At 35.0% G+C, this 26,658-nt stretch overlaps 1 protein-coding gene across 3 annotated transcripts in view; it reads right to left on the bottom strand.

Annotated features, from left to right (window-relative positions):
• Positions 1 to 212: 212 nt before the first annotated feature.
• SCFD1 (sec1 family domain containing 1) overlaps positions 213 to 26,658 on the bottom strand; it is a 108,410-nt gene continuing 81,964 nt past the window's right edge. For 2 of the 3 annotated variants that reach the window (XM_080809044.1, XM_080809046.1), the window contains 7 exons: positions 25,842 to 25,917; positions 18,191 to 18,244; positions 14,517 to 14,569; positions 12,111 to 12,144; positions 10,524 to 10,589; positions 3,618 to 3,686; positions 213 to 430 (listed from right to left, as the gene is read on the bottom strand). In XM_080809044.1, coding sequence (XP_080665170.1) covers positions 407 to 430; positions 3,618 to 3,686; positions 10,524 to 10,589; positions 12,111 to 12,144; positions 14,517 to 14,569; positions 18,191 to 18,244; positions 25,842 to 25,917 — 376 coding nt within the window. In that variant the 3' untranslated portion in view covers positions 213 to 406. The remainder of the gene's footprint in view (positions 431 to 3,617; positions 3,687 to 10,523; positions 10,590 to 12,110; positions 12,145 to 14,516; positions 14,570 to 18,190; positions 18,245 to 25,841; positions 25,918 to 26,658) is intronic. The other variant, XM_080809045.1, reaches the window with a different exon arrangement.

Genomic DNA, 26,658 nt, shown 5'->3' with positions numbered 1-26,658 from the left:
ATGAACCAGTCAAGCAACATTTGGCTGTTTCTTAAATTTTCACTGGCTGCAATCATAACAAATCAGTTACCATACTGATATATATATATATATATATATTTTTTTTTTTTTTTTTAATTTTGCCATACTGATATTTTAACATTATATTCAGGCAGAGTTTTCTTTCCTTCCTAAGCACTTTGTTTCTCATTTGTCAAACATGAGAGAGAATGTACAATTTTAAAAATTTATTTCTGAAATACTTTATTCTTTTAGTTAGTACACATTATATTAAGTATAGAATTTCCTTAAAAATTAACTCTTAGTTTCACGGTTAGGACACTGATATGAAGAAGAAATCATCTGGCTCTTTTGACTTTTCTTCTACATTTATCCAAGTAGATTCTCATATTAAAGTTCTTCCGTGTTATTTCTGTCCGAGTTGTGACAGCTAAAACAAAACAGAATAACTTTAATCAAAAAAGAAATTTATGCATTCAAACATATTTGTAAACACCTTAAAAATGTATGCTTAAATCACGGTAAAATCCTAGGTTCTCATTTCGTTCACTGTGTTTGTATATAGAATAATAAATTTTCACTCAATGTTTACCACCAATTCAAATGTTTAAGTTGATCTTTTAAAACTGAATAATGATAAAGGCTGTCATGGTAAAAAAAAAAATCAATATAGGTAGAAATCAACAAATGGAAAACAAAAACTCTGAGAATAAAGTCAATATTAACTCAGTATGAGATGTAAAGGAAAATATCAGTTGCAGCTTTACTGCTGAGAGTTTACTTCTTCACATAATTAGTTTGATATCACTAGCACATCATTAAAAATTTTAAAAAAAGGTTTTCAATTCTGGAAGGCTGGATAAACTACTGGCCTAATTCTCCCAGGGATAGCAATCATAAACCTTAAACAAAATACAATAAACCAACTACTGGAAGGCCATGGAGAGCAACTGAAAGCTGGTAGGTTTGGGAAGAGAATAGATACTTGGAAGGGGAGACCAGTTAGCACTGGCTGAGTTCCCTGGTTCTTTGGCTCTTAGCCTAAAGAACCACAGTACAGGGAGCAACTAAAGCCTCTGAATATTAGAGGAAATCCTGGAAACGAGAGGGAAAGAGTGAGGGAGCCCTAAATTTTGTGTATAAATTTTTCCTAAACCTGTAGTGAAACCCTGAACCATGCATGAATGAGAGAGACTAAGAAGCAAGATGTGAGCTGCTACCCAAGAGACAGTTTGACACGTTGAGTCTAACCAAGTTAATTGCCTGCTCAAAGCCCAAATCAACACTCCAGAGAAACAGAATTTAGTTTCCAAAAAATATATTCACAATGTTTAGGATACAATCTATCTAAAATTAATATATGAAGGAACAGGAAGATTGGAACCATTCTCTAGGGGTAAAGACAGGAGCTAGTGAGATAGATGATCCATGTGCTGTAATTAAAAAAGACAAGGGTTTAAAACCAGCTATGACAACTATCCTCAGTGAAATAATGGAGAGTATGTTCACAATGAAAAGACAGAAAATCCCAGCAGAGAAATACAAACTCTATTAAAAAACAAAAAACACAAATGAATATTCAAGAACTGGTAAATACAAAATTATTCAAATAGCAAAAAGAAGATAACAAAAGAAAGAGTGAATCTGAAGATAGTACAACTTAAAGTATATACTCTAAAGAACAGAATCAGGGGTACCTGGTTGCCTGAGTTGGAATGGAATGCTACTCTTGATCTTGGGGTCCTGAGTTCAAGTCCCACATTGGGTGTAGAGATTACTTAAATAAGAAAACTTAAACAAAAAAACCCAAACAGAAATGTTCAGAGATGTTTGGCGTAATATAAAAGGTTGAACATATAGGTGACTGGAGTCCGAAAAGGAGAGGAGAAAATTGGGCATAAAATATTTGAAGAAAGAACAGCTGTAGATGGCCTAAATTTGGTGAAGGTACAAACTGACAGAGTCAAGAAGCTCAGTGATCCCCAAATAAGATAAATATACAAGAAGTCATAAATACACAAGAAATCATATATATATACACATCCTAACTGCTAAAAACCAAACATAATGAGGAAATCATGAAAGAAGCCAGAGAAAAATTTCACATCACATGTAAAATTGTATGAATCTTAATACTGCTGCCTTCCTATCAGAAACAATGGAGAGTATAAGACTGTGAAGTAACATCTTTAAAGTTTTGAAAAACTATCAATCCAGATTTCTATATCCAGCAAAAATATTTAAGAATAAAGGTAAAATACTTTCTCATATAAAAGAAAATTAAGAGAATTCACTGTTAGTATACCAGAGCTATAATAAATCCTAAAAGAAGTTTTGCAATCAACAGATGGAAATCAAAATCTACTAGAGGTGGTAGGGATGAAGAACGCTGGAAATCAAATCTGTGTAAATGCAACAGATGACTGAAATGGAAATGATAACACTGTCCACTGTCTTGTGAGGTTAATGATACGTAGACGTAAAATATATCACAATCACAGAAGAGCTGAGGGAATGGGTCTATAGGGTTGCAAGGTTTCTATATTTAATGCAAGTGGCAGAATATTAACTCTAGTTTCTAAATAGTTAAAGATGTATAGATTGTGATCTCTAGAGCAACTGTTAATAATGCAGAGCTCAGCTAAAATATAGAAGTGTTCAAATAATACAAAGGAAGGCAGGAAAGGAGGAACAGAGGATGGCCCAACTATTTCAAACTAAGAGAAAGCAAACAGTAGGGGTGCCTAGATGGCTCAGTGGATTAAAGTATCTGCCTTCAGCTCAGGTCATGATCCCAGGGTCCTGGAATCGAGCCCCGCATCAGGATCTCTGCTCAGTGGGGAGCCTGCTTCTTCCTCTCTCTCTGCCTACCTCCCTGCCTACTTGTGATCTCTGTCTGTCAAATAAATAAAATCTTAAAAAAAAACCAACACAAACAGTAAAATGCTGGATCTACACATTACTTTGAAATTACTGAAGTTGTAGCAATGAATTGAATAAAGAATGGATAAATGAGTAGGTATCTGAGAAAGCAAGTACAGTAAAATGTTAATGGGGAGTGTACCTGTGTTCACTCTACCTTCTTGAACTTTTCTGTATTCCCCTATCAGTGGGCAACTACGTTAAGGTTAAAAATACAAAAAAACACATCCTGAGGATAAGAAAGTTATGCCGGAAAAGGATGGCAGGGATAGGGCATTGTTGGGGTTTTTATGGCAGCCCAGACAAAAATGAGTGAACATTACTGGTTAGACTACAGAGCATTCCCAGTAGTTAGCTTCAAGAAAGTCAATTTCTTAGCCCAATTTGTGAGATGGTTGGCAAAGTCAGAAATGTGGACAGTATAAAAGGAAATGGTGAACCAAATTTTGCCTGAGTACACTACTCCACTTTTAAATTCTCTGAATTTATCTTTTCATAGATTTGGGATACTAGAAATAATGTTACTTATCAGAGTTTTCTGTATAGTTGTTCATAGCAAAATCTTATATTTTTATAGCTCTATGGGTTTTGGCGTCAGCTGGTTTAAATGAAGATGATGATTCTCTTGCTTTCTATTGAAAAACATCAACAGCAAGTTATGGTTTGTTAAGAGAAACTAACAAGGTGCACTTTACCTGTTTTATGAACTGTGTAGCATTAAAAAGCTCACTGCAGCCATATAAAATGTGTTTGCCTTGTTTCCCCTGTAAAAATAAGAGAAAACTCCTATAAGTAAGAAACAAGTAATATTTTCAATATTCCTAAGAACAGTGATCAAGGCTAATAAGACTTTTTATTATTCTTTAAGGTTTTCTTTGGGGGTGGGGGCAGCTGTTGAATTTTAGTGTACACATGTTGATCCTAAAACTAATGGGAAAAAAGTGGTGAAATGGGAATGTTTTTTGAAAAATGTATTAGGGTACCCTGTTGGTACCATTTATACTGAAAACAGAAGGAATCTGATGACCACCGTATTTCACAGGAACAACAACTGTCTACAAAATCCTAGGCCAACATTCTTCCAATGTAGGATCTGTAGTACTTGAAGAAAACATTCAATGGTTTGGTTATGCTGACAGTAGGATATGGTACAAATAGCATGAATTGTCACCGCAGTTTCATTTGTGCAATACAGTATTTATATATTAACACACTTCATTTTGTAACTCCTTATGAATTTCATTCCTAATTTTGGCAGAATGCTGTAACCCAATTATAGCAGTCAAAATGTCTACTGCAGAATTTTGGTAAGTCCTTAATTATTCTATGTATTGTGTACTTCAAGGAAAATTCATTTCTTCTTTAATGTAAAACGTTTATTCTACAACAAAGCAACTATGGTAATTTGTCAAGAAACAGAATTATGGCTTTGTAATATAAGAGAACTTTTTTTTGTGATGTATCAGCTGTATTAAACATGGTTGGCTCAATAAATGTCCTGGCTGGCCATTTCTGAGAACAAATAAATCAACAGTCACACATCACTCTCATTTTTTCAAAATGAGATGTTATGTGCAACAACTCCATAGGGTTAGTCATATAAGAGGGATTCTTGAGGTTCCACAGGATATACTTACACAAGACATTAATAAAGGTAGAGATCACAGCAAAGGAGGATAAAAAAAAAGCATAGGAAACATTAGAAGGGTCCAAATATCCCAGGCACAGCTTCCAGGATTCCATCTTAGTAGAATAGGGCACATTTAATTTTCAATCGTGAACCACCAAGTTACAGTGAAGATAGACACACCCTGGTTGCAGGGGAGTCCCAGTCTTGTCTAAGGGGTCTTTTATACCTCTCTGATCATGTAACCAAAATCAGGGTGCATAACCAGGCTCAGCAGTAGAAGAAAACATGATAGAAATTGGGTGCAAATCATCAATATTTACATTTCTATTAAACAGTGCTGACAAGCTAGTGCAAGTTGCCCCCAGTCTATCTTGGGCCCTAGCCCAGGACTGTATTAATGACTAGTTTAGTACATTACATTCACAGTTAGCCAGATGTCAGCACATGGCTCCCAAGGTTCCCAGAGATAAGTAAGCACAGGGTTGAAATGAACTAGCTGAGATTAATCCTGTACTATAGGTTTAAACATTGCAGTTTACCAATATTCCTGTGCAAACTTCTCAATTATGCACAAACTTGATACTTCCTTCTTCCATTAAAAACTGAACTTTAAGAAATATACCAATACCTGGATTTAAGGTAGCAATTATTAACTACATCTAGTTCATTCTCTAGCCAGTCATCTTCCATCAAGAGCACAATCTGTGGTGGCTTTAAGTTCAATTACCAATACATCTGGTTACTTATTACCAACTTTTTTTTTTCCTTTTGGGATCAGCACGCTTTTACTTCCAAATTGCTTTTGGATATCAGTGCATATTATTTCTGCAACTATAAGAAGAAACAAAAGGCTACAGCTACACTTATTCAAAGCCTATTGTATACTTTATATATTTGTTCAGAGCACCTATGCAAATGACTGAGTCCCCAAATACCCTCAAGAGTCTGAATTATTCCTTTTGGAAATTTACCTTATAACTTCAAAAAAAAAAAAAAAGGAAGATGGTTATTTGTATGATGAAGGATTGACTACCAGTTTCATTTCACAGCTGGTTCTACTGGTATGTTCAGAAGGTCAATGTCCATGCAGTTTTTGTAGTACATTTCATGTGTAAGGCAGGTACATCTTTGCAGAGATGTGAAAAGCCTTTGTGAAACATATTGATTTGGAGGCTACTAGAGTGTCATTTATCTAACCACTGTCGTGGCAGAGCTAGTATGTTCTATGTAACAATCACAAATAATTTTCTTATATTTTTGGAAAGTTGAGTCTTAGCCTCAGTATATTTGAATTTTTTTTTAACCTTTTGACCCCTTTCACCCATTTCTCCCATCTACCTCTGGCAACCACAAATATGTTCTCTAAATCTAAGAGCTTTTACAATTAATTAATTAATTAATTAATTTTTAGAGAGAGAACACGTGAACAGAGGGGGAGAGAGAATCTCAAGCACACTGTATGCTGAGTGTGGAGCCCGAAGCAGGGCTCAATCTCATGACCCCGAGATCATGACCTGAGCTGAAATGAAGAGTCGAATGCTTAACTGACTCAGCCACCCAGGTGCCCCATGAGTTTTTCTTTCTTTTTTTTTTTTAAATGAGTCCACATATAAGAGAAACCATATGGGGTTTGTCTTTCTTATTTCACTTAGGATAATGCCCCCTCCATCCATCCATGTTGTCACAAATGGCAAGATTTCATTCTTTTTTATGGCACATATGCATGCACAAGTTCTTTACCATTCATCTATCAATGGATATTTAAGTTGCTTCCATATCTTGGCCGCTGTAAACAATGCTGCAGTGACTATGAGGGTACATATATCTTCTCCAGTTAGTGTTTTTGTCTTCTTCACATAAATACTCAGAAGTCGAATTGCTGGATGGTAGTTCTATTTTTACTTTTTTGAGGAAACTCCATACCGTTTTCTGTAGTGGCTGCACCAATTTATGCACCAACAATGCATGAGGGTTTCCCTTCCTCTGTGTGGTTGACACACTTGTTATTTATTTATTTATTTTGAGGGGCCGGGGGGGGGGCGGTTAGCCATTTTAACAGGTGTGAGGTGTATTTCATTGTGATTTTGACTTACATTTCCCTGATGATTAATGATGTTGACCATCTTTTCATCTGTCTGTTGGCCATATGTATGTCTTGTTTGGAAAAGAATGTCTGTTCAGGTCCTCTGCACATTTTTAATTGGATTATTATTTTCTGGTGTTGAGTTGTGTAAGTTCTTTGTATATTCTGTATATTAATCCCTTGTCAGATACATCATTTGCAAACATATTTTCCCACTCAGTAGGCTGCCTTTTCATTTTGTTGATGGTTTCTGTTGCTGTGGAGAAACTTTTTACTATGATGTAGTCTCATTTACTTTTGCTTTTGTTGCTTTGGCTTTTGGTGTCAGATTAAAAAGATCACTGCCAAGACCTATGTCAGTCACGGAATTGACTGCTTGTTTTCTTCTATGAGTTTTATGATTTCAGGTCTTATGTTCAAATCCTTAATCCATTTTGAGCTGATGTGTGTGTATAGTATAAAACAGAGATCGATTTCATTTTATTCTTTTACATATGGCTGTCTAGTTTTCCTAGCACCATTTATTGAAGAGACTGTCCTGTGCCCCATTGTATATTCCTTACATCTTTGTTGTAAATTAATGTACCATATATTGTATGGGTTTATTTCTGGGCTTTCAGTTCTATTCCACTGATATATGTGATTGTTTTTATGCTAGTACCATACTGTTTTATTACCACAGCTTTGTAATACAGTTTGAAATTAGAACATGTGATGCCTCCAGCTTTATTCTTCTTTCTCAAGATTGCTTTGGCTATTAATGGTCTTCTGTGGCTTCTGACATTTAGGATTGTTTATTCTATTTCTGTGAAAAAGTGCCACTGGAATTTTGTCAGGGATTACGATGAACCTGTGGATTGGTTTGAGGAGTATGGACATTTCAACAATATTGATTCTTTCCATCATGAACACAGAATATCTCTCTGTGTCTTCAGTGGCTTATAGTTTATAATAAACACGGCTTTCATTAAATTTATTCCTAGGTACTTAATTTTTTAAAATGTGACTATAAATGGGACTGTTTTCTTGATTTATCTGATAGTTTGTTATTAGTGTATAGAAATGCAACAGATTATCTGGGTATTATTTTTGTATCCTGCAACTGTACTGAGTTCTGACAGTTTTTGATAGTCCTTGGTATTTTCTCTATATGTCATCTGCTAATAGTGACATGAGTTTTACCTTTCTTTCCCATTTGGATGCCTTTTCTTTCTTATTCTTGCCTAATTCATACTACATGCAAAATTAACTCAAAATGGATCAAAGATCTACATCTAAGAGCGAAAAGGTTTTTCTTTTCTTTTAGAAGCCTTTTCTTTTAGAAGTCTTTTCAAGACCTTAGATTTGGCAAAGGACTCCTAGATATGACCCCAAAAGCATGAGCAACAATACAAACTGGATTTCAAAAAAAAAAAAAAAACTCTTGTACTTTAAAAAACACCATCTAAAAGTACAAAGGTAAACTAAAGAATGGGAGAAAATATTTGTAAATCACATATCTGATAAGGGACTTGTTTCTAGATTATATAAGGTACTCTTAAAACTCAGTAATAAAAGGGCAGAGGGGTGCCTGGGTGGCTCAGTGGGTTAAAGCCTCTGCTTTCGGCTCAGGTCATGATCCCAGGGTCCTGGGATCGAGCCCCGCATCGGGCTCTCTGCTCAGCAGGGAGCCTGCTTCCTCCTCTCTCTGTCTGCCTCTCTGCCTACTTGTGATCTCTGTCTCTGTCGAATAAATAAATAAAATCTTAAAAAAAAAAAGGGCAGAATACCTAAATTTTTAAATGGGCAACAATCTGAATAGACATTTCTCCGAAGAAGAAAGAGAAATGACCAATAAGTAATGAAGATATGCTTCACATCCTAAGTCATCAGGGAAATGAAAATCAAAACCACACTGAGATACCACCTCACTCCCACTAGGATAGTCAGAATCAAAAAGTCCAATAACAAGTGTTGGTGATGACGTGGAGAAGTCAAAATCTTCATACACTGCTTCTGTAAATGCAGAATAGTGCAGTCTGTTTGGAAAACAGTCTAGCAATTCCTGAAATAGTTAATCATAGAAGTTACAGTGATCCAGGAATTCCACTCCTAGGTATACACCTAAGAGAAATGAAAACATATATTTACACAGAATGACAGCCTATGACCTTTGGTTCCAGGTGGACAGCAACAGGTTTCATCCAGAATAGACAATCATTTTGGATTTGGGTTTGTACACCTGGTTATTGCAGCAAACACCTTTAACACTCTATTAGAAGCCTCAGCAGAAACCATTTCATTTTGGGCTCTTTTTATATTTTACTTGACAAACCCATTTTGCTACAGGTGCAGTTCATTAAGTGTGCTAAGGAGCCTCATATATAACAGACTGACTTACATACCTCACCCGACACAAAGTAGCAGACTGACTAAAAACTGGAACAGACATTTAGACACTTATTTCCTAAACTGGACACCTGTCCTGCTGAGACAGAGTAGCTTGTATGATGGAATGTGTGTAAAATATAACAGGCATACAATTATAGGGGAGAATCAACAGGGGATTGATTTTTAAGACACTGCTGGAAGAATAAGGGAGAGATGAAGAGGGTAATAACATAGGAACTAACAAAAATTTATTCTGCATTTCTAAAAATGTTTTTTTTGTGATCCTATAGTACAGGGACATGGATTAATTGCAAACATGACACCAAAATACTACCTCTAAATCTGTCTGAGGCATGATGGAAAGGGCTGTTTCTACTTTCTGCCTGAAGGTCCAAGATGGGTTCCAGTTCAAAAGACTGAATTTGCAATTACCCATAGTGTAGGTCCTGATGATGCTAATAACATCTAGGAGATAGACACTTGCAATAATTCTAATCCTTTTTCTTTTACAGGTTCTCATTTTATAGGTTTGACGTATTTTCTAAGATCCCTCTGGGAGGCAAAATTAGGATACTACTGCCACTAAAATGTATACAAAATAATTCGTTCAACAACAGAGCTGAAGACCACAGTGTAGCTGTTAACCTAAGTAATGATCTGTTAAAGGTGCTTGGATATGGGAACTTAAAATATCTACTACATGCCTGACCGGTCATAGTATCATGTGCTCTACTACCTATATACCATGTTTTTGTGGGTGGAGGATAATAATCAGGGAAAAAAAATACTTAGTAAACTGTAATCACGTAAAAGATAAAGGGCTTACATACCTACTGCTGATAGTTTGATGTTCTTCTGATCAAAGTGACTGATCAGAGAAAAAACTAGATTTAGTTAATTATCAATTACTTGTTACAAAGAATCAACTTACTAAAACATTTCACAAAATTAAAAATTCTGTAGTAGAAAGAGATAAGCAGTCAAGCTTATACATGATTAAAAACAAGTCTGCAGTAAAATATTTTGGTAGACTGCAATGTTTCTTCAAAATTATGCCTGCAAAATCTCGACCTTTTTAAAGCCTTACATAACACAGGACATAAGGAATGATCATTATTTAATGTTAATTCTGTTGCCCGTACATTTTAAATGGTGTTTTCCTCTTAAAGTTACACCCTCTCCTTCATATACTTTTTGAACAGTTGTCTGTCATTCCCTGCTGCTGTGAGCTTTGAGTGGTCTCTGAATATTTAAAGTCAAATTAAGATAGCTTCCAAGTACATTACATCAAGAAGATACATTATTTTCCAGATTAACTACAATTTTAGGCTAGAAATGTGACAGGAACTGGAAAACAATGAGCTTACAGGCATTTCCCCTTTATGAGGACTTTTAGCCTACGTCCAGGAAAGAAGGTATGTAAGAGTCAGAAGAGCCATCAGAGAATGCTAGTATGCTAAAGACACAGAACAACTGTGAAACATCAAAGGATTAAAGAATAAAAAGGCCAACATGTACCTTTATATAGTCAACAAGATTTTGGTATTCAATGTAGTTGCCTCCTCCCACTACAAAAACAATTGCCTAAAAATGCAGACAAAAAAAAAAAAAAAAAAAAACAAGTTAAGTTGAAAGAAACAGTATTTTACCTTTTAAGCAACATGGTTTTTAGTTCAAAGCATTATTCTACAACTTACATAAAAAAAATACAAACTAGCAAAAGGTCACATCCTAAGCACCTAATGCTACTTCAATTAAAAAAAAATTTGTTTCTAAAAAGCGTAAAGAGGAAAGTAAACCTCATTCTTCAGTTAAGTAATAGCAAGTAAATCTAAAGGGCTTCCTCCAAAAGGCTTTTTAAAAATTTAAGGTTATTTATTGTAGGTAGGAAAAACGAAACTTCGCATATAATTTCTAAACGTTCTTTACTAATTTTTGTTAAGAAGCTTCTTGTATTTCAAATGAAAAGAGTCATGATTATCTTCACAAAAGTTTGGAAGCCAATTTTAGAAACAAGTTCCACACATATAAAACTTTTACCATAGTCTTAGACTTCTTTTTCATGAATTACCTAATTTTGTGTCCCTTTTTAAAAAGATTTTTACTTAAATTCCAGTTAGTTCTATACAGTGTAGTATTAGATTAAGTGTATAATATTAGATCAAGTGTATAATACAGGGATTCAACAGTTCCATAAACATCAGGCGCTCTTTGTAGCACGTGTACTTCTTAATCCCAGTCCCCCCACCCACATCCCCTCTTGTAACCATTAGCCTGTTCTCTATAGTTAAGAGTATGTTTCTTGGTTTGTCTCTTTTTTCTCCATGCTCATTTGTTTTGTTTGTTAATTCTACATATGAGTGAAATCATAAGGTAGGTCTTTCTCTGGCTTATTTCACTTAGCATAATATACTCTAGCTCTATCCATGCTGTTGCAAATGTCAAGATTTTGTTCTTTTTATGGCTAATAGTCCACTGTAAAAATACATCTTCTGTACCCATTCATCAGTCAATGGACACTTATATGAAAAGATGCTCAATCAGCATCACTCATCATCAGAGAAATAAAAATCAAAACCACCATAAGATACCACCTCACACCTGTTAGAATGGCTAAAATCAACAACACAAAAAACAACAGGTGTTGGGGAGGATGTGGAGTAAGAGGAACCCTCTTACACTGTTGGTGGGAATGCAAACTGGTGCAGCAACTGTGTAAAACGGTATGGTGTTTCCTTAAAAAGTTAAAAGAACTACCTTACAATCCAGCAATCATACTACTTGGTATTTACCCAAAGAAGACAAAATACTAATTCAAAGGGATACATGCACACCAATGTTTATAGCAGCACTGTCTACCACTGCCGAACTACGGCAACTGCCCAAGTACCCATTGACTGTATCAGTTATTTTTAGCTTAAACTATTCTAGGTAGTTTTATAAGTCAGGAAAAGATGGTTACTAATTTGGTTACACAGAATTGGATTTATGAAAATTATCATACAGTAATTTTAATAAAGTCATACTTAAGATGAAGACAATTCTTCAAGACTGCTTGGTAATCTTCCTTCTGTTTTAGAGACAGAATTTTTATACAGAACTTACCTCCTGGAATGGATTTTTGTTCCTTGGAACTGAGCTGCAACAAAGAAAAATGTTGGTGAAAATTTCACTGAAGACTTTCACTATGGATAAAAGAAGTAGGGGAAACACACGTACACACACAATTAGATACGTATTACAGTTCTTCCCCCTTCGCTTTCTTTGAGACAGGGTCCTTTAGTTCTGTGTACCCAAATAGTGAATTGGGATGCAGAGGAATATGAGGTACATGTGTCAGTATCTAAAAGGGAGTAGGGCAATCTGTTAACTTTAAAATAAAATCTAAGAGAAAACTGAAAGGGAGAAGGAAACACTGAGCAGCAGCTCTCAGAAGGAATAAGCTAAGTTGATAAAATATATTTTAGTGGTAAATTATATGAGATTTTACTATATTCAACATAATTTTACAGTTTGTCAGTATCTACATCTGTGGAAAAAATTATAAACACATGTATGGGAAGTAACAGGAGGAGATGGGGGAATGAGAGGAAGAATTTGCATTCTACTGCAGCTTATTTCTTTGTATTTCTATATACCATTATATATTATTACATGTATTAGCCTCATATTTATATACTTAAAATGTATTTTAAAAATACTTATTTGGTGTCCAAGAGATCTTTTAATAAAGATATTTTTCAAAGCTTTTGTGAATCACATATATTTGTTTTGGGGCTAAAACAGGCTATACAAAGAGAACTTAGGTTTTCCTCACAAGCAATTTTTTAAAAATCTCAATGAAGAGAAAAGTGCTATTACACCATCCTTAATTACTGAAAGGCCAATTTCACAGCTTTATCATCTTTTCATCATTTCTATGGCCTGTCTGAATGAATTCTCCATAGAAAGGGCCAGAAGCCCACTCGACTTCAACACCTCATCAGCGATTAACCTCCTTCCAGAGTGCTTTAGGTTCCTCTAAGAGTACACATAGAATGAAGAGAGATTTAAATAGCACAGTATTGGGGTGCCTGGGTGGCTCTGCCTTCGGCTCAGGTCATGATCCCAGGGTCCTGGGATCGAGCCCCGCATCGGGCTCTCTGCTCCGCAGGGTGCCTGCTTCCTCCTCTCTGTCTTTCTGCCTCTCTGCCTACTTGTGATCTCTGTCTGTCAAATAAATAAAATAAAATCTTTTAAAAATATTTTAAATTATTAAATAATTTTATTTAATAAAATTATTTAAAATAATTTTAAATTATTTTAAAAATAAATAGCACAGTATTACTAGTTATTAATAACCAAGGTTAATTGTGATGAAATAGCTCAGGAGAAGGCAAAGAAGAAGTTTCTAAGCAGCAAAATATGCCTACTTGTTAGCCATATGCAAATATAAGGATAAAATGTAAGCCGGAGAAAATCAAGACAGGAAAAGAGTTGTAAATCCACTGTCTTAAAGTATACAAATCAGTGGGTTTTACTATATTTACAGAGTTGTACAACTGTCACCACTAACTTCAGAACATTTTTTACCACTCTCAAAAGAAGCCCCATACTCATTATCTGTCACTCCTCATCTCTCCCTTCTAGAATTTATTCTTTGTCAAATTCTCCTTTGCCAGCTGCAGCTGCTCTTAGCAGCTTCTTTCGCAACTTTAGCAACATTTCTGTTAAGAAAATAACCTTTTAAGTTACAGTATAATCTAACAATCAACTATCTAGTACTAGATTATCTGTTCTATTGATAAAGATAAAAGCTTAGGATAAAGCAGAGACAAAGTCCTAAAGATCCCAAACATAAAATGTAGGCAAGAAACCAGCTTCATTCAAGTCTAGGTGAGAAAGAAGATCATTCTAAGAAGGTTTTTTCCCCCTCCTATTTAGGCCTATTCTTTCTCTATGTCTTGTAGGCTATTTTTCATACTCCCATGAAGTAAATCCTGAAAAATGATATCCATAGTGAAGCAAACAAGAACCTTACCATACCATGTTTGTTATAGAGAAATCATCTGTAGAATGTTTCACTGCCATAAAGAACTATTTACAATAATCTATGGGGGCTTAGCTTTTATGGGCCAGTTAAATAAAAATAACAACTGGTATCCAACATAAAGTTCCTGTCTTTGCTTTGGTTCTATAAGAATGTTCATTTAAATACACATCCAAATTCCCCTGCCCCAAACGGTCTGTAATACTGCCATCTTGTCATAAAAAAACAAAAACAAAACAACAAGCCCAATGTATTTTTTTGGTGTGTGAGTATATATACTTGAAAAGAACCGAATGTCAAGTAAGATTAGCAGTGATTATCTCTAGGTAATAGGATTATATATTCTGTTTACTTACCAGTTTTCTACATAGTTTGAATTTTTTAATAAGCAATTACTGATTTGTAACAAAAATTAAGTTATTTCCATTCTTAGCCAGGCGGGAAGACCTACAAACCAATTACACAAGTCAAGAGCTGCTTACCTGTCATTGCCCCGCAGCATTTTGGGATCAAAATATCTATAGTCATCAGTTTCCTATTAAAAAAACAAAACAAAACAAAACAGAACTTGATTTCTCTGTAGAAAGTTCCTGTTTGGCTTTGAATATGTTATTTAATTAAGCTATTAATCTGGTAGATTAATTAAATAAATCTGTGTCACCACCACTACTACTAACAGAACACTTACTACATGTTAAACATTATTCTAAATCCTTTAGATGAAATTACTCACTTAAATCCTCATAACATCTATGAGGTAGTTATTGTTACCTCTGTTTTTTTCAGATGGGCAAAGTGGAGTACAGAGAAGTTATCTAAATTTCCTAAGGTCACATAACTAGTAAGTATGGGAAGTACAGGTTTTGAACCCAAGTAACCTAGTTTCAATGCCCAAGCTCTTAACCACTGTACTATACTACACTAATATTGCTATACTGTCTTGAAAATATACCCATTTTATAAACCAATATAATTATTTTTATTTTGTTTCTGTTTTAGAATTTTATGTCCATGATTTTACTGAATATACAGAAGAACCTAATACAGGTTCATAATCTCTTATTATTTGAAACATTCGGAGTTAGATGTATTCTGGCATTTTGAATTTAAAAAGTTTTTAGATGGTATCATGCATGAACGATACAGTATGACATTCCCAGTTATGGGAGTACAGGTATACAAAATCCTTCACTTTTCAGAACTTTGTAGATTTCTGACGTTGTGGATAAGGAGTTATGGAATCTCTCACCTGGAGATCAGCTTCTAAATAGTAAAGGATCTGCAAAGTACTGTTTTACTGCTGGCAGTGTAACCACTCCCTAATCTCTGCCTCCCTCTCCTTCTGCAACACAGTCAGCCGAAGTAGTCTGTGGCTTGCTGGAGCACAGATGGCTCCATGCAAACCCGACTGATGACAAACCATGCATTGGTTGCCACCACGTAGTACTGTGCTCAGTGGTGGACAGTGCCTAACCAATCACAAAACTCTCAGTGCACTCAAGAGTAGCATCAGAACCCTTCAGCACGTTGCTCCAGGAAACTATTACCGACCAGAGTTACAAGACGAAACCCATCTGATATTTCTTTAATTCCCTTTTAATTTATCCAGTCAAGACAAATCAAAGGGGAACACCTACTAATTGGTAAAAATGCATCTAGAATTAGGTTATAGCATTTTCAGGCCTTTGATATAAGATGCACTGAAGATTACTAGCCAGATCTAACTTAGTCCACTTTGCTAAGCTCTTAAGTATTTTGCTAATCTCTCTTTAATGCCTCCAAATCAAGTTGTCTATCTGGGAACAGGAAAAGGATAAGAGAAAGTGCAGGTAACTGCCTCATCTAGCAGATGAATAAAGAAATGCTTTCAAAGCAGAAAAAATTTAACTTTCTAGTTAAAAAATATCTGTCTGTAGTAATGTGTTTTCAGTTATACAGTTAGAGTTACCAGTTAACTAATAAAGGAACTTACATAATCTGGAGACACATTAGAATAAGAACCATAATTTAGCCCTCCATGTGCCTGACAAATATTGTGGAACACATGTGTATGCTGGAATGAGCAGTAAGCAGAAATACAGGAATAGTAGGTTTTTGGTTCCAATTCTGCTATTAAAAATAGTGTGGCTTGGGAGAAGTCATTTAATATCTTTTGGTTTCCTCTTCCCCACTGTTTAAATTACTTCTAACGGTTCTTTAAACTCTAAAGGTCTGTGATTCCATGAAAAGCATGTTTCTTGCCCTCAGCAATATAGCACAGTGGTGAAAAATGTGGCCTGCCCAGCTCTGCCATTTATTAACTTTGTGTCCTTGGGCAAGTTAATTAACTTTATTGCGCAAAGTTTCCTCACCCATAAAATGAAAATAACAATAAAACGGTATTTTGGGGGGGCGCCTGGGTGGCTCAGTGGGTTAAGCCTTGGCCTTCGGCTCAGGTCATGATCTCAGGGTCCTGGGATCGAGTTCCACATCAGGCTCTCTGCTTGGCAGGGAGCCTTCCTCCTCCTCTCTCTCTACCTTCCTCTTTGCCTACTTGTGATCTCTCTCTGTCAAATAAATAAATTTAAAACAACAACAACAACAAAACCCCCCCCAAATAACAAAAAAAACCAGTATTTTTTGTAGAAGGTTCTAATAAAAACTAAAGGTGAAAAATGTTTTGAATGGTTCCTGACACATAAAAAGTATGTAATAAAAATGAGCTATCATCTTTATTAATGTCATTATTCATTATCTCAACTTCAAAATTAGGGAGAGTAACAAAATATCCTAAATTTCCTTAACCCCGTGTGTATTTGGCATCTAAAATTCTGCATTTATTTATATTTTTAATCTTATTAGTGTTTGGGACAGTATCTCCCATAAATTGAGAGTTTATTATGAAGCAGTGTTCTCTAAGATAATTAGTTATAAATGTATACTTCTCTCAAGCTTTCAGGCTTTTCAAGAACTACGTCTTTGTATATTCCAGGATGTTTTAAGGAAATCTATTGTTACACTACACTGTATACCATTTTCTCTGTATAAATTCCTAGATTGAAGAATCCAACCCTTTTTAGCTTATCATTCTAGAACATCCTCTCGTTCCTTTCATAATTGTAATTGTCCCCCTCGGGGATGTTTTACTACACTCTTTGTTTTCACATGGGCGGATTATTAAATATGTTTATTTGTTAATTTAATGTTATTATTATGTTTCAACAATTACAAAAAGTGACATATTTATCTCAAGATTCTGTTCCATCTTTCTTAGCATGGGATTTTTTTTTTTTTTTAAAGATTTTATTTATTTATTTATTTGACAGACAGAGATCACAAGTAGGCAGAGAGGCAGACAGAGAGAGAGAGAGAGAGAGAGAGAGAGAGAGGAGGAGGAAGCAGGCTCCCTGCCGAGCAGAGAACCCAATGCGGGGCTCGATCCCAGGACCCTGGGATCATGACCTGCGCCGAAGGCAGAGGCTTTAACCCACTGAGCCACACAGGCGCCCCTCTTAGCATGGGATCTTAAGCCTTGCTGCCAAAATCTCCAGAGACCCAGATCCACCCAAACTGATGCTGCCTTTCTTGATTCTAGACTCATGATAACCACTTTCTAGTCGCCACAATAACAGGATGACCTGTTGTATGAAACGGACTGTGACGACCTTCACATTCCTTTCTTGAATTGTGAATGGATAGCCTGGAAAGCCAGTAAATGCTAACAATATTTACCCATTTCTTTATTCACCCAACAATTTCTCCCTCTCAATTTACTTTTCAGCCCAAGACTTCTGTGCCATCTGAACATATGCACTGTGTACTCCTCTCCTAATTTTCATAAGTTAAATTGGTCTGGTATTCCTTATACTACACCAGCTGATGCCCACTAGTTCTTTGTCATTTACAGAAGCTTGCTCTTTAGGATATGTTTTACTATATAGAGAATACAATCTGCAATTAATTTCAATGAGAGCTGGCGAGAACAGTTAGAGCACCTGAGAAAACCAATTCTCATTATCTGTTGATAATGGCTAACAAGGCTCTTTGAGAACACGGACTCTTTCCTTTATGTAGTCTGCTGTGATTAAGCCCACAATGAACTCAGATTTTACTGCTTTTCATGTACCGAGTTTGATATGTTCATGAACTTATAAGTACACTGTTAGATGCTACTCACAGGATTTGACTTCATCTCCATGAGATTGTCTAAAATACGAGTAACAGGTAGATTCTGTGGAAGAGATAAGTATTTAGTTAAATATCAGAAGAAAAACGGAAGTTTTTCTCTATTAAAAAAACAGGTGAATCATTCCAGTTAAGTATGCTTACTTTTCCATTAAACACATTCTAAAATTAAGTATTCTGTGAATGGTGATGTAGATGTAAATACCCCCGGCACTACTCAAGTTTCCAGAGAAAAAATGTAATTCTAAATCAAAAGGTCCTTTTGATGTGAAAGTGTAACCAGGTTTTAATACAAATACATGTTTGGGATTTTTACTTTGTTGGAATGTTTGCTTTTTAATATGACCAATTGCAAACTTTTGATCAAATAAGAATCCCATTTTTTCCCCTATTTCCTTTGTGCAGGTAGTAAGAGTTTCTTTAGAAACAGAGTAACTTAGAGTTTGAAAATGTATGAGATTAAAGAACCTCAAGAGTCTTTCATTTCTAATGTATATTCTCCTGAGCCAAAAGGATACTTGTGCTGTTTGAAAAATGGGGAAATGGATACATAAATCTTATTGACCATTTTTGTTTTGCCTGGGATAAATTCCAAATTTCCAATGACATACTGCACTGTCTTCTTACAAAAGAAATTCCACTCTGAACGTGAAATGTGTAACACTGGTGTTGGCAGAAGACTGCCTCTTGACATGCTTACATGCCTTGGGATAAGAAACAGTATTGCGACATTTCAATCTACTTTTGCCCTTATTTTGGACATAAGACATGAAGTACAGAAACTTTACTAACTATTAGGCTTATTCAAAATGCATTCCTACTGGGATGGTATTCTGCCTACTTTGAACTGATTATTTTCTTTGTAAACTGTGCAGGATGTTTTATAAAGAATATTTTGTATCTTAGAGACTTCCTACAACAAAGGCAACATTAAATCTGATTATTTAAATAAATGTAGATAAAACATTACTATTTTACAAGAGTTTTGCTTTAGTTAGGTTATAAAACATTTTATTGTTACTAAAATGGACTACCACTAGAGAAAATGCTGCTTTGGCCAGACAAAAATATGAATTTTCTTTTCTTTCTCTAAATTAGCAAATAAAACCTTTTAATATAATCTTTCCTAAGTAAAATTAAAGCTATTTCATTATCCCCTGATATCTGTGTTGGCCAGAAACTTTTTAATATAAACAAAAGCACCCAAGGTTCAATCTAACTGAATGTACTTCCTGAAATCTATTATTTGGAATTGAACAAAATAGCGTAGCTCTAAATTTTAACCTGTAAGTTTGGTTTCAAATAAAATTGAGTTTGTACATGTAGGAATAAGTCTAAACCATGACTTTCTCTGAAGAATGACAGGGGGCAGATTTACATCTATAAAAATGTTTTATCCCAAAGAAATAACTATAGTTATATATTTGTTCCAAGTAACACTAACAAACAATGAAGTACTTTGCAAAATAAAAGGAGGGAATAATTTTTAAAGACATTTGGAGAAAGAACACATTAAAATTGTAAGATTATACTAAAATCAGTTTTATACCAATTTCTCTATTTACTACAGCTCTCCATTGAGCTCCCTGAATTGCACTACTAGATCTGTGCCATGGAGAAAAATTCAGAAAAGATGTCATATAATGATAAAGCTGTAAGAGTCATATTATTTTTATATTTGTGACAATAATTGGAAATTTGAATATATCAATGTGTTAACGATAAATCCTCATGGAGTACAAAAACGAGATTTTTCTAAAAAGGTACAACTAAATTTTGCTTTGTATTTTATAGCAATACAAAATAGGTATCTACAATACCTAAAGACAAGCCTGCTAGTGAACAGGTCATTAAATAATGCAAGAAAAACTTCTTTCTAGCAGAATAATCCCAAACTTCATGAGCCCAGGGACAGTTCTTTATGTTTTTGTCTGATCTTTACAACCACATAACACCCAAAGAATCATCTACCACTGCTGCACCATAGGATATTTGCATACTACCAGAGATTTAAGGAAAACTTCAAGTGTAAAGAATGATAAAGGTCCATAATGTTGTTAAAGGCATAAGAGTACTTCAGAAAACAACTTCTGAGATCCTTCTCACCAACTAATGCTCTACCTAGCTTTTGTTCTTTACTTAAATGAAGACTTGAACTGAGTTAATCATTAAATTAATATTTTTGAGAGAGAGTTAGCAAGAATGGGGGTGGGGGGTGGGCAGGGAGTGGCAGAGGGAGAGGGAAAGAGGAGAGAGAATTCTAAGCAGGCTCCACGCCCAGCATGGAGCCTGAGCCTGACATGGCACTCGACCTCACAACCCTGAGATCATGACCTAAGCCAAATCAAGAGTCAGACACTTAACCCACTAAGCCACCCAGTTAATCATTTAAAAGTTTTTTTTTTTTTTTTCTTGAGAGAGATGGGGATGGGGCAGGGAAGGGCAGAGGAAGGAGAGAGAGAATCTTAAGAAGGCTCCATGCCCAGCCTGATGCAGGGCTCGATCTCACAGTCCTGAGATCACGACCTGAGCTAAAATCAAGGGTTGGACACAACTGACTGAACCATCCAGGTGCCCCCAAAATCAATTTTATATTAGTAATTTATATACAAGACTAATCAACTTTTGAAAAAAACTAAACTGGCAGCTAAACACTAACAAAGAGAAAACAACAGAACAAAACTATAAAATTTTCTTTGTTCAACAAATGTTACCTTACTCATCTTTGGAAACAAAAAATTTCTATAGCTCAATAAATGAGACATAAATGAAATTTATTCAAATAAAAACCACTCCATTAACTGTTTAAAAAAAATTCCCAAGCATAGTTTTCAATGTTTTCGGAAACTGTTTTAGAAAAGAATGTAAAATATTATCATATAGGTCAGCAAATCTTCAGTAGTCAGAAGCCTTATTATAGGGGCGCCTGGGTGGCTCAGTGGCTTAAAGCCTCTGCCTTCAGCTCCGGTCATGATCCCAGGATCCTGGGATCGAGCCCTGTATCGGGCTCTCTGCTCAGTGGGGAGCCTGCTTCGCCCCCCTCTCTGCCTGCCTCTCTGCCTACTTGAGATCTCTGTCTGTCAAATGAAAAAAAAAAAAAAAAAAAGCCTTATTATAGACACAGATTTGAAAGATAAGTCTCATACACATGAATATCCTAAATTAAAGATCAGTATTTATAAAATCTTCAAATTTCAGATACAAGAACTGGAAATTTTACTTGGAGAAAAAAAATCTATTTCTAAAAAACACTTACAAGTTTTATGACCATAGTCATGTTGTATGATTTTAGTCACTGGAGAAGTTAAAACAAAAACAATGTTAGTTTTATCTTTGACAGTGTCATTGCTTAAAAGCAAAACTGAAATAAAATATGCAGAGAAATGAAAAAACAATCTAAGAAAAGCAACAAAGCTTTATACCCAAAACAGTTAAAAATTTTTTTCCCTTTAGTTCTCCTAGAATTAGCTACTTGTTGCCCTATATTGCCATCTGGTCTATGGTGACTATTTCTAACTCTCCCCTTGCAGCCCTGGCCTTGGGATGATATTCTGATGCTGAAGTCAGCATTGAGGCTGGGACAACAGTTGCTGCTTCTGATTATCAAAGCCCTAGACAATGAATACTAGTAATGTGGACTTCCTTGAAGAAAATGCTTATCTTGAAGACTGTATTAGTTAAGTAAAGAGTAAGATGAAATGTGTGGACACCAGAAAAACAATGGGAATGAGCAATTATCAATGATGTAAGGGACAGAAAGCTGTCAGTGAAGTAAGGACAGGAAAAGGGAGGGGGAATAAGAGAGATCATCTATTTCCAAAATTTTGAAATTATAAATAAGAATTATAAATCAGAAAGGGATTTATGAGTGAATCCAATATCCACATCAGTATCTTACAAATGAGGAAATGATAAAATATATAGTGTGTGTGTATATATATATATGATATAGTATATATATATTACATATGCAAATGATAAAATAGTTCTTTCATTTTGCATTTTTATATGAATAAATAATTTTTATATGAATAAAAGCTATAAATGAAATAAAAAGAATATCTATTGTCTAGTTTTCTATGATGCTTGTAAGAGCTTTGTATACTTTGTTTATTGGGCAAGGTAAGTTTTATGCATCACAAGTATCAGTTACCACAGAAAACCACCTGAATGATACTCACAGATTTGGAATTTATTTGTGTAATCGTACAAGAATGTGATGAATAATATAGCACGAAGTTGCATAATTTAGAAGTCTTATTTAATTTTTGCTTATGTTAAAATACTCCCTTTAAAAAATGAATAAACAAATTGCAAGCACTGGCAATCAGTAGGTTAAAAAAGAGTTAAAAAAGTATTACTAGGGGCACCTGGGGGCTTAGTAGGTTAAGCATCTGCTTTCCACTCAGGTTGGAACCCCGGGGGTTCTGGGATCGAGCCCTGCATCGGGCTCCCTGCTCCTTGCTTCTCCCTCTGCTCTTCCCCCAACTCATGCTCTGTTTCTCTCTCAAATAAATAAAAGCTTTAAAAAATTATTAAACTGACAAAGCCTGCACACATACACACACACATATGCACACACCAAGGTTGGGAAGGATGTAGAGAAACCAGTGCTACAAGTCACTGCCAGTCAGTAAGTATATGCTTTCTGGAGGGCAATTTGGTAATATTTATTAAGAACAATGAGAAATGCCCACCCCTTTGATTCCATAATTCAGCTAGAGGAATTTATCATATGGAAGTAATCAGAGATGAATACTCACACAGAAAAAAACTAACATTTAAAAATTAGGCATATAACCTTCAGTATACTTATTTTTTTCTTTTTTGAAACAAAAGATCATACTAAACTTTGTTTTTTAATATGGCATTTCTTTTTACTTCACAGTATAAAATGAACTACCCTCTGACTCCCCCCCCAAATCAATAAATATTTCTCTAATTCTCTAAAGTGTATGTCTTATTAACACACACTTTAAAAAAAGCGACATGGCTCTTCTAGTTGTGGCAGCAGAATATCCTACAGATGGTGATAACTACCAATCATGCCAAATTTTACTATTTCAAAGTAGTTTGTTATTTGCAATGTTAAGAAAAGCAAAGGAATTTGAAATTACAGGTGCCAGTTTGTTTTTATACTAAATGAACTTTAAACAAACCAACTTTTGTGTCAACACAATAAAATACTTAAGTTGATCAGTTCAGATACTTCTTACAAACATTAATGGACATGCAACATGTGACTCTTATGGTAATTAGTTAAAAAATTGATCATTTCAAAGGTTAAGTTTGTAATTCTCCATGCTACTTCTATACTACCGTGATTTCCTTCTAAAAGTGACCTGTTAAGAAAAATATGTAAATCTCCTTACACATCAATTTAACATGTGGTTATACAACAGCCACTCTGTCTAGGGAAAGGCTGACAGTGTCTTAGGAGTTGGTAGTTCCCCTTCTGTATCACATAACAAAATCATCTTGTCCATAGTTAATGATAAATTGAGTGGTGTGACAGAATTATCTCCTTGACAAAAACTCTACTCAGGGTCCCCTGAGCTCTCTTTCAATGGGGCCTTGATTTCTGAACTGTGTCCATCTTTGCATAGTCCAATTTAAAAAGAATTCTGTTAAGCTGGTTTAGCGAGAATCTCTCATCTTCAATACCTGATTACCCTAATATCTGATCAGGTTCCTCATCCTCTACCATCTCCCAGGTGATGTCTGATCATTTGGCTTGCCTTTAGCAAAAATCCTGTTAGGTTGGTTTAGCCAGAATCCTCTTTCATCCCTGATGTTTCCTTGCAATTTTATATTCATTGACCCCTAAACTGTTCCTTCGCTATTAATTCCCACTTTTCCTTGATGGATTTGGAATTGAACCCAATCTTCCTCCCGAGCTGCAAAACCCTACTGAGATGGTCCCAATACCTTTTGCAGGTATTGCAATGTCTCGAATGTCTTACTGTTCTTTAACAAGAGTCATGAGTAATCCTCTCTTTAAAGGTGCTAGGTTAAACTTTAAAATATAATATGTTGGTCTCTAATGTGCCCAACTTCCTATTTTGTGCCTTTTTATCTTCTACAAAGAGAGTGAAGAACCTGATTCAGGGAAGTACTATAAATCAGCAAAAGAGTGGAGTAAGTACTTACTAGTAGCTCCTTATCCAGAGAGAGCTAGACTGACCTGAATTCCTAAGAGGGATAGCAAAGCTCAAAAATATTCCCAAGTAATTAGGAAATAATGCAAACTATCTGGAATGTATCCTAAGTAAAGTTTGGAAAGTCATCAGCCGTTTAATTAAATAAAACAAATTAGAATGATTTCACTGTTCTTCACTAATACTACATGGCTTTTATAAAAAAATGTTGCTGAAATAAAAAACTGAATACCTACTGTATGCAAAGTGCTACTGAAAATTCAAAGATGGGGAAAGAACTGCTTTTTTTCAAGGATCAAGAAGTAGTAAAACACACGTCAATTTTATCTCAATAAAACTGTCGGTGGGGGGAGTAAAAATAATGTCAATACAAAATACTACATGTAAATATTGTAATAAAGATAAAAAGTACGGAGGAAGTTCAGAGAAAGATCTGTTTTTTTTCTGAAAACAAGTAAATACTTAATATTCACATCTGAATAACTGCTAATTAACTCTTTTTAAAATCTGTCTTTAAAATCCTTCTCATTATAAATGAGATATTATGTCTCAGATTTTCCTTAAACTATCTCAGTAAAAATAAATAAAAATATATATATACTAGGGAATACAAAACAAGAATGACAGGATGTTGAATACTGAAGCCTGGTGAAGGGTTCAGGAAAGATTGGTATAAAATGCATATTTGAAAATTTCTGTAATAAAAAGTAAAAAATCCTGTTTGAAAAGAAACCAAATTAATGGTGACTCTGAAGCAGAATATCTATATACTAGAATAAGAAAAATTAAAAGATCATTAAAAAGTGTCTTCTGTATAAAACTAAAACTATTATTACAAAATGAAGTGTAAAATCAAGCTACAGTTTCATTATCCCCCCCAAAAATTCTACTTAAAATATTTTATTCTAATTTACACACTTTTAGACTATTAATTCATTCCCTTATTCTCTTAATATACGATAAACCCTAAATCATAAGCATTAGATAGCTTATATCCAAATAGGATATGTTCATTTCTCAGTTAACATACTTTCACAAACCTGACAGCAGTTAAAGGAAAATCAAAGTGTCAATAAAGTCCAAACGAACAAATTTAAAAAAACCCTCTAACCTATATATGTAAAAAGATTGTCATATTCTTAACTATGCCAGAAACAAAGACCCTTTGATTTTACTTTATTCCAAATATTTATAACTTGAATATATCTAGAAAGTTGTTCTAGCTGAACAATCAACCTGTCAACATCTATGTTACCAGAATGGGGGGCACCGGGGTGGCTCAGTCAGTTATGCATCTGCTTTTGACACAGGTCCTGATCTCCCGGTCCTGGGATAGAGGCCGTATCCGGTTTCCTGCTTAGCAGGGAGTTTGCTTACCCCTCTCTCTCTCCCCTTTCCCACTGCTCGTTCTCTCCCTCTCAAATAAATAAATAAAATCTTAAAAAAAAAAAAGTTACCAGAATGTTTTCTAGTAAGTGTACTCACTTGCTGTTTCAATACCAGGTTCTTCACTCCTTCCATAACAAACTGTGATCCTGTATTCATGACTCGTGATAAGAGACTAGGGGCAAAAGAAGATCACACTAAGTATAAATTATCTTTCCAATTTGTTACAGATAAAATATTTGCCTGATTGTACATGACCTGCTGATGCTCACTTACCTACCACTTTTATTCTTAGTAAACAGAAGTGACCTTAACATTTTTGCTTCTATAGGTACCACTGCTGTAATTTTATGTAACAATAAAAGTGATAAAATACTCTGACTAGGGCTCCTGCGTGGCTCAGTCATTCAGTGTCTGCCTTTAGCTCAGGTCATGATCCCAGGGTCCTGGGATCAAGCCCTGCATTGGGCTCCCTGCTTAGTGGGAAGCCTGCTTCTTTCTCTCCCACTCCCCTTGCTTTATTCCTTCTCTCACTGTCTCTCTCTCTCTGTCAAATAAATAAATACAATCTTTAAAAAAAATACTCTGACTAGTCAGTAATGATTCATAAAATCTAAAAAGCTGTCTTCAAATTAAACATTTTAATTGCTTAGTCTTAGCTGTTTAGGCATACCTTGTTTTATCACGCTTCAGTGTAATGCACTTTGCAGATAATGCTTTTTTTAAACAAATTGAAGGTTTGTGGAAACCCTGCATGAAACAAGTTTATTGGCACCATTTTTCCATCAGCAGTTGCTCACTTCATGGCCCTGTGTCACATTTTGGTTACTCTCACAATATGTCAAACTTTTTCATTATTACTGTATTGGCTATGGTGATCTGTGATCAGTGGCATTTGATGTTACTACTCTAATTA

This window comes from Martes martes (assembly GCF_963455335.1).
Source record: "Martes martes genome assembly, chromosome: 7".
Taxonomy (NCBI): Eukaryota; Metazoa; Chordata; class Mammalia; order Carnivora; family Mustelidae; genus Martes; species Martes martes.
Note: the sequence above shows the minus strand (reverse complement) of the source record. Positions and strands in the feature narration are given on the sequence as shown.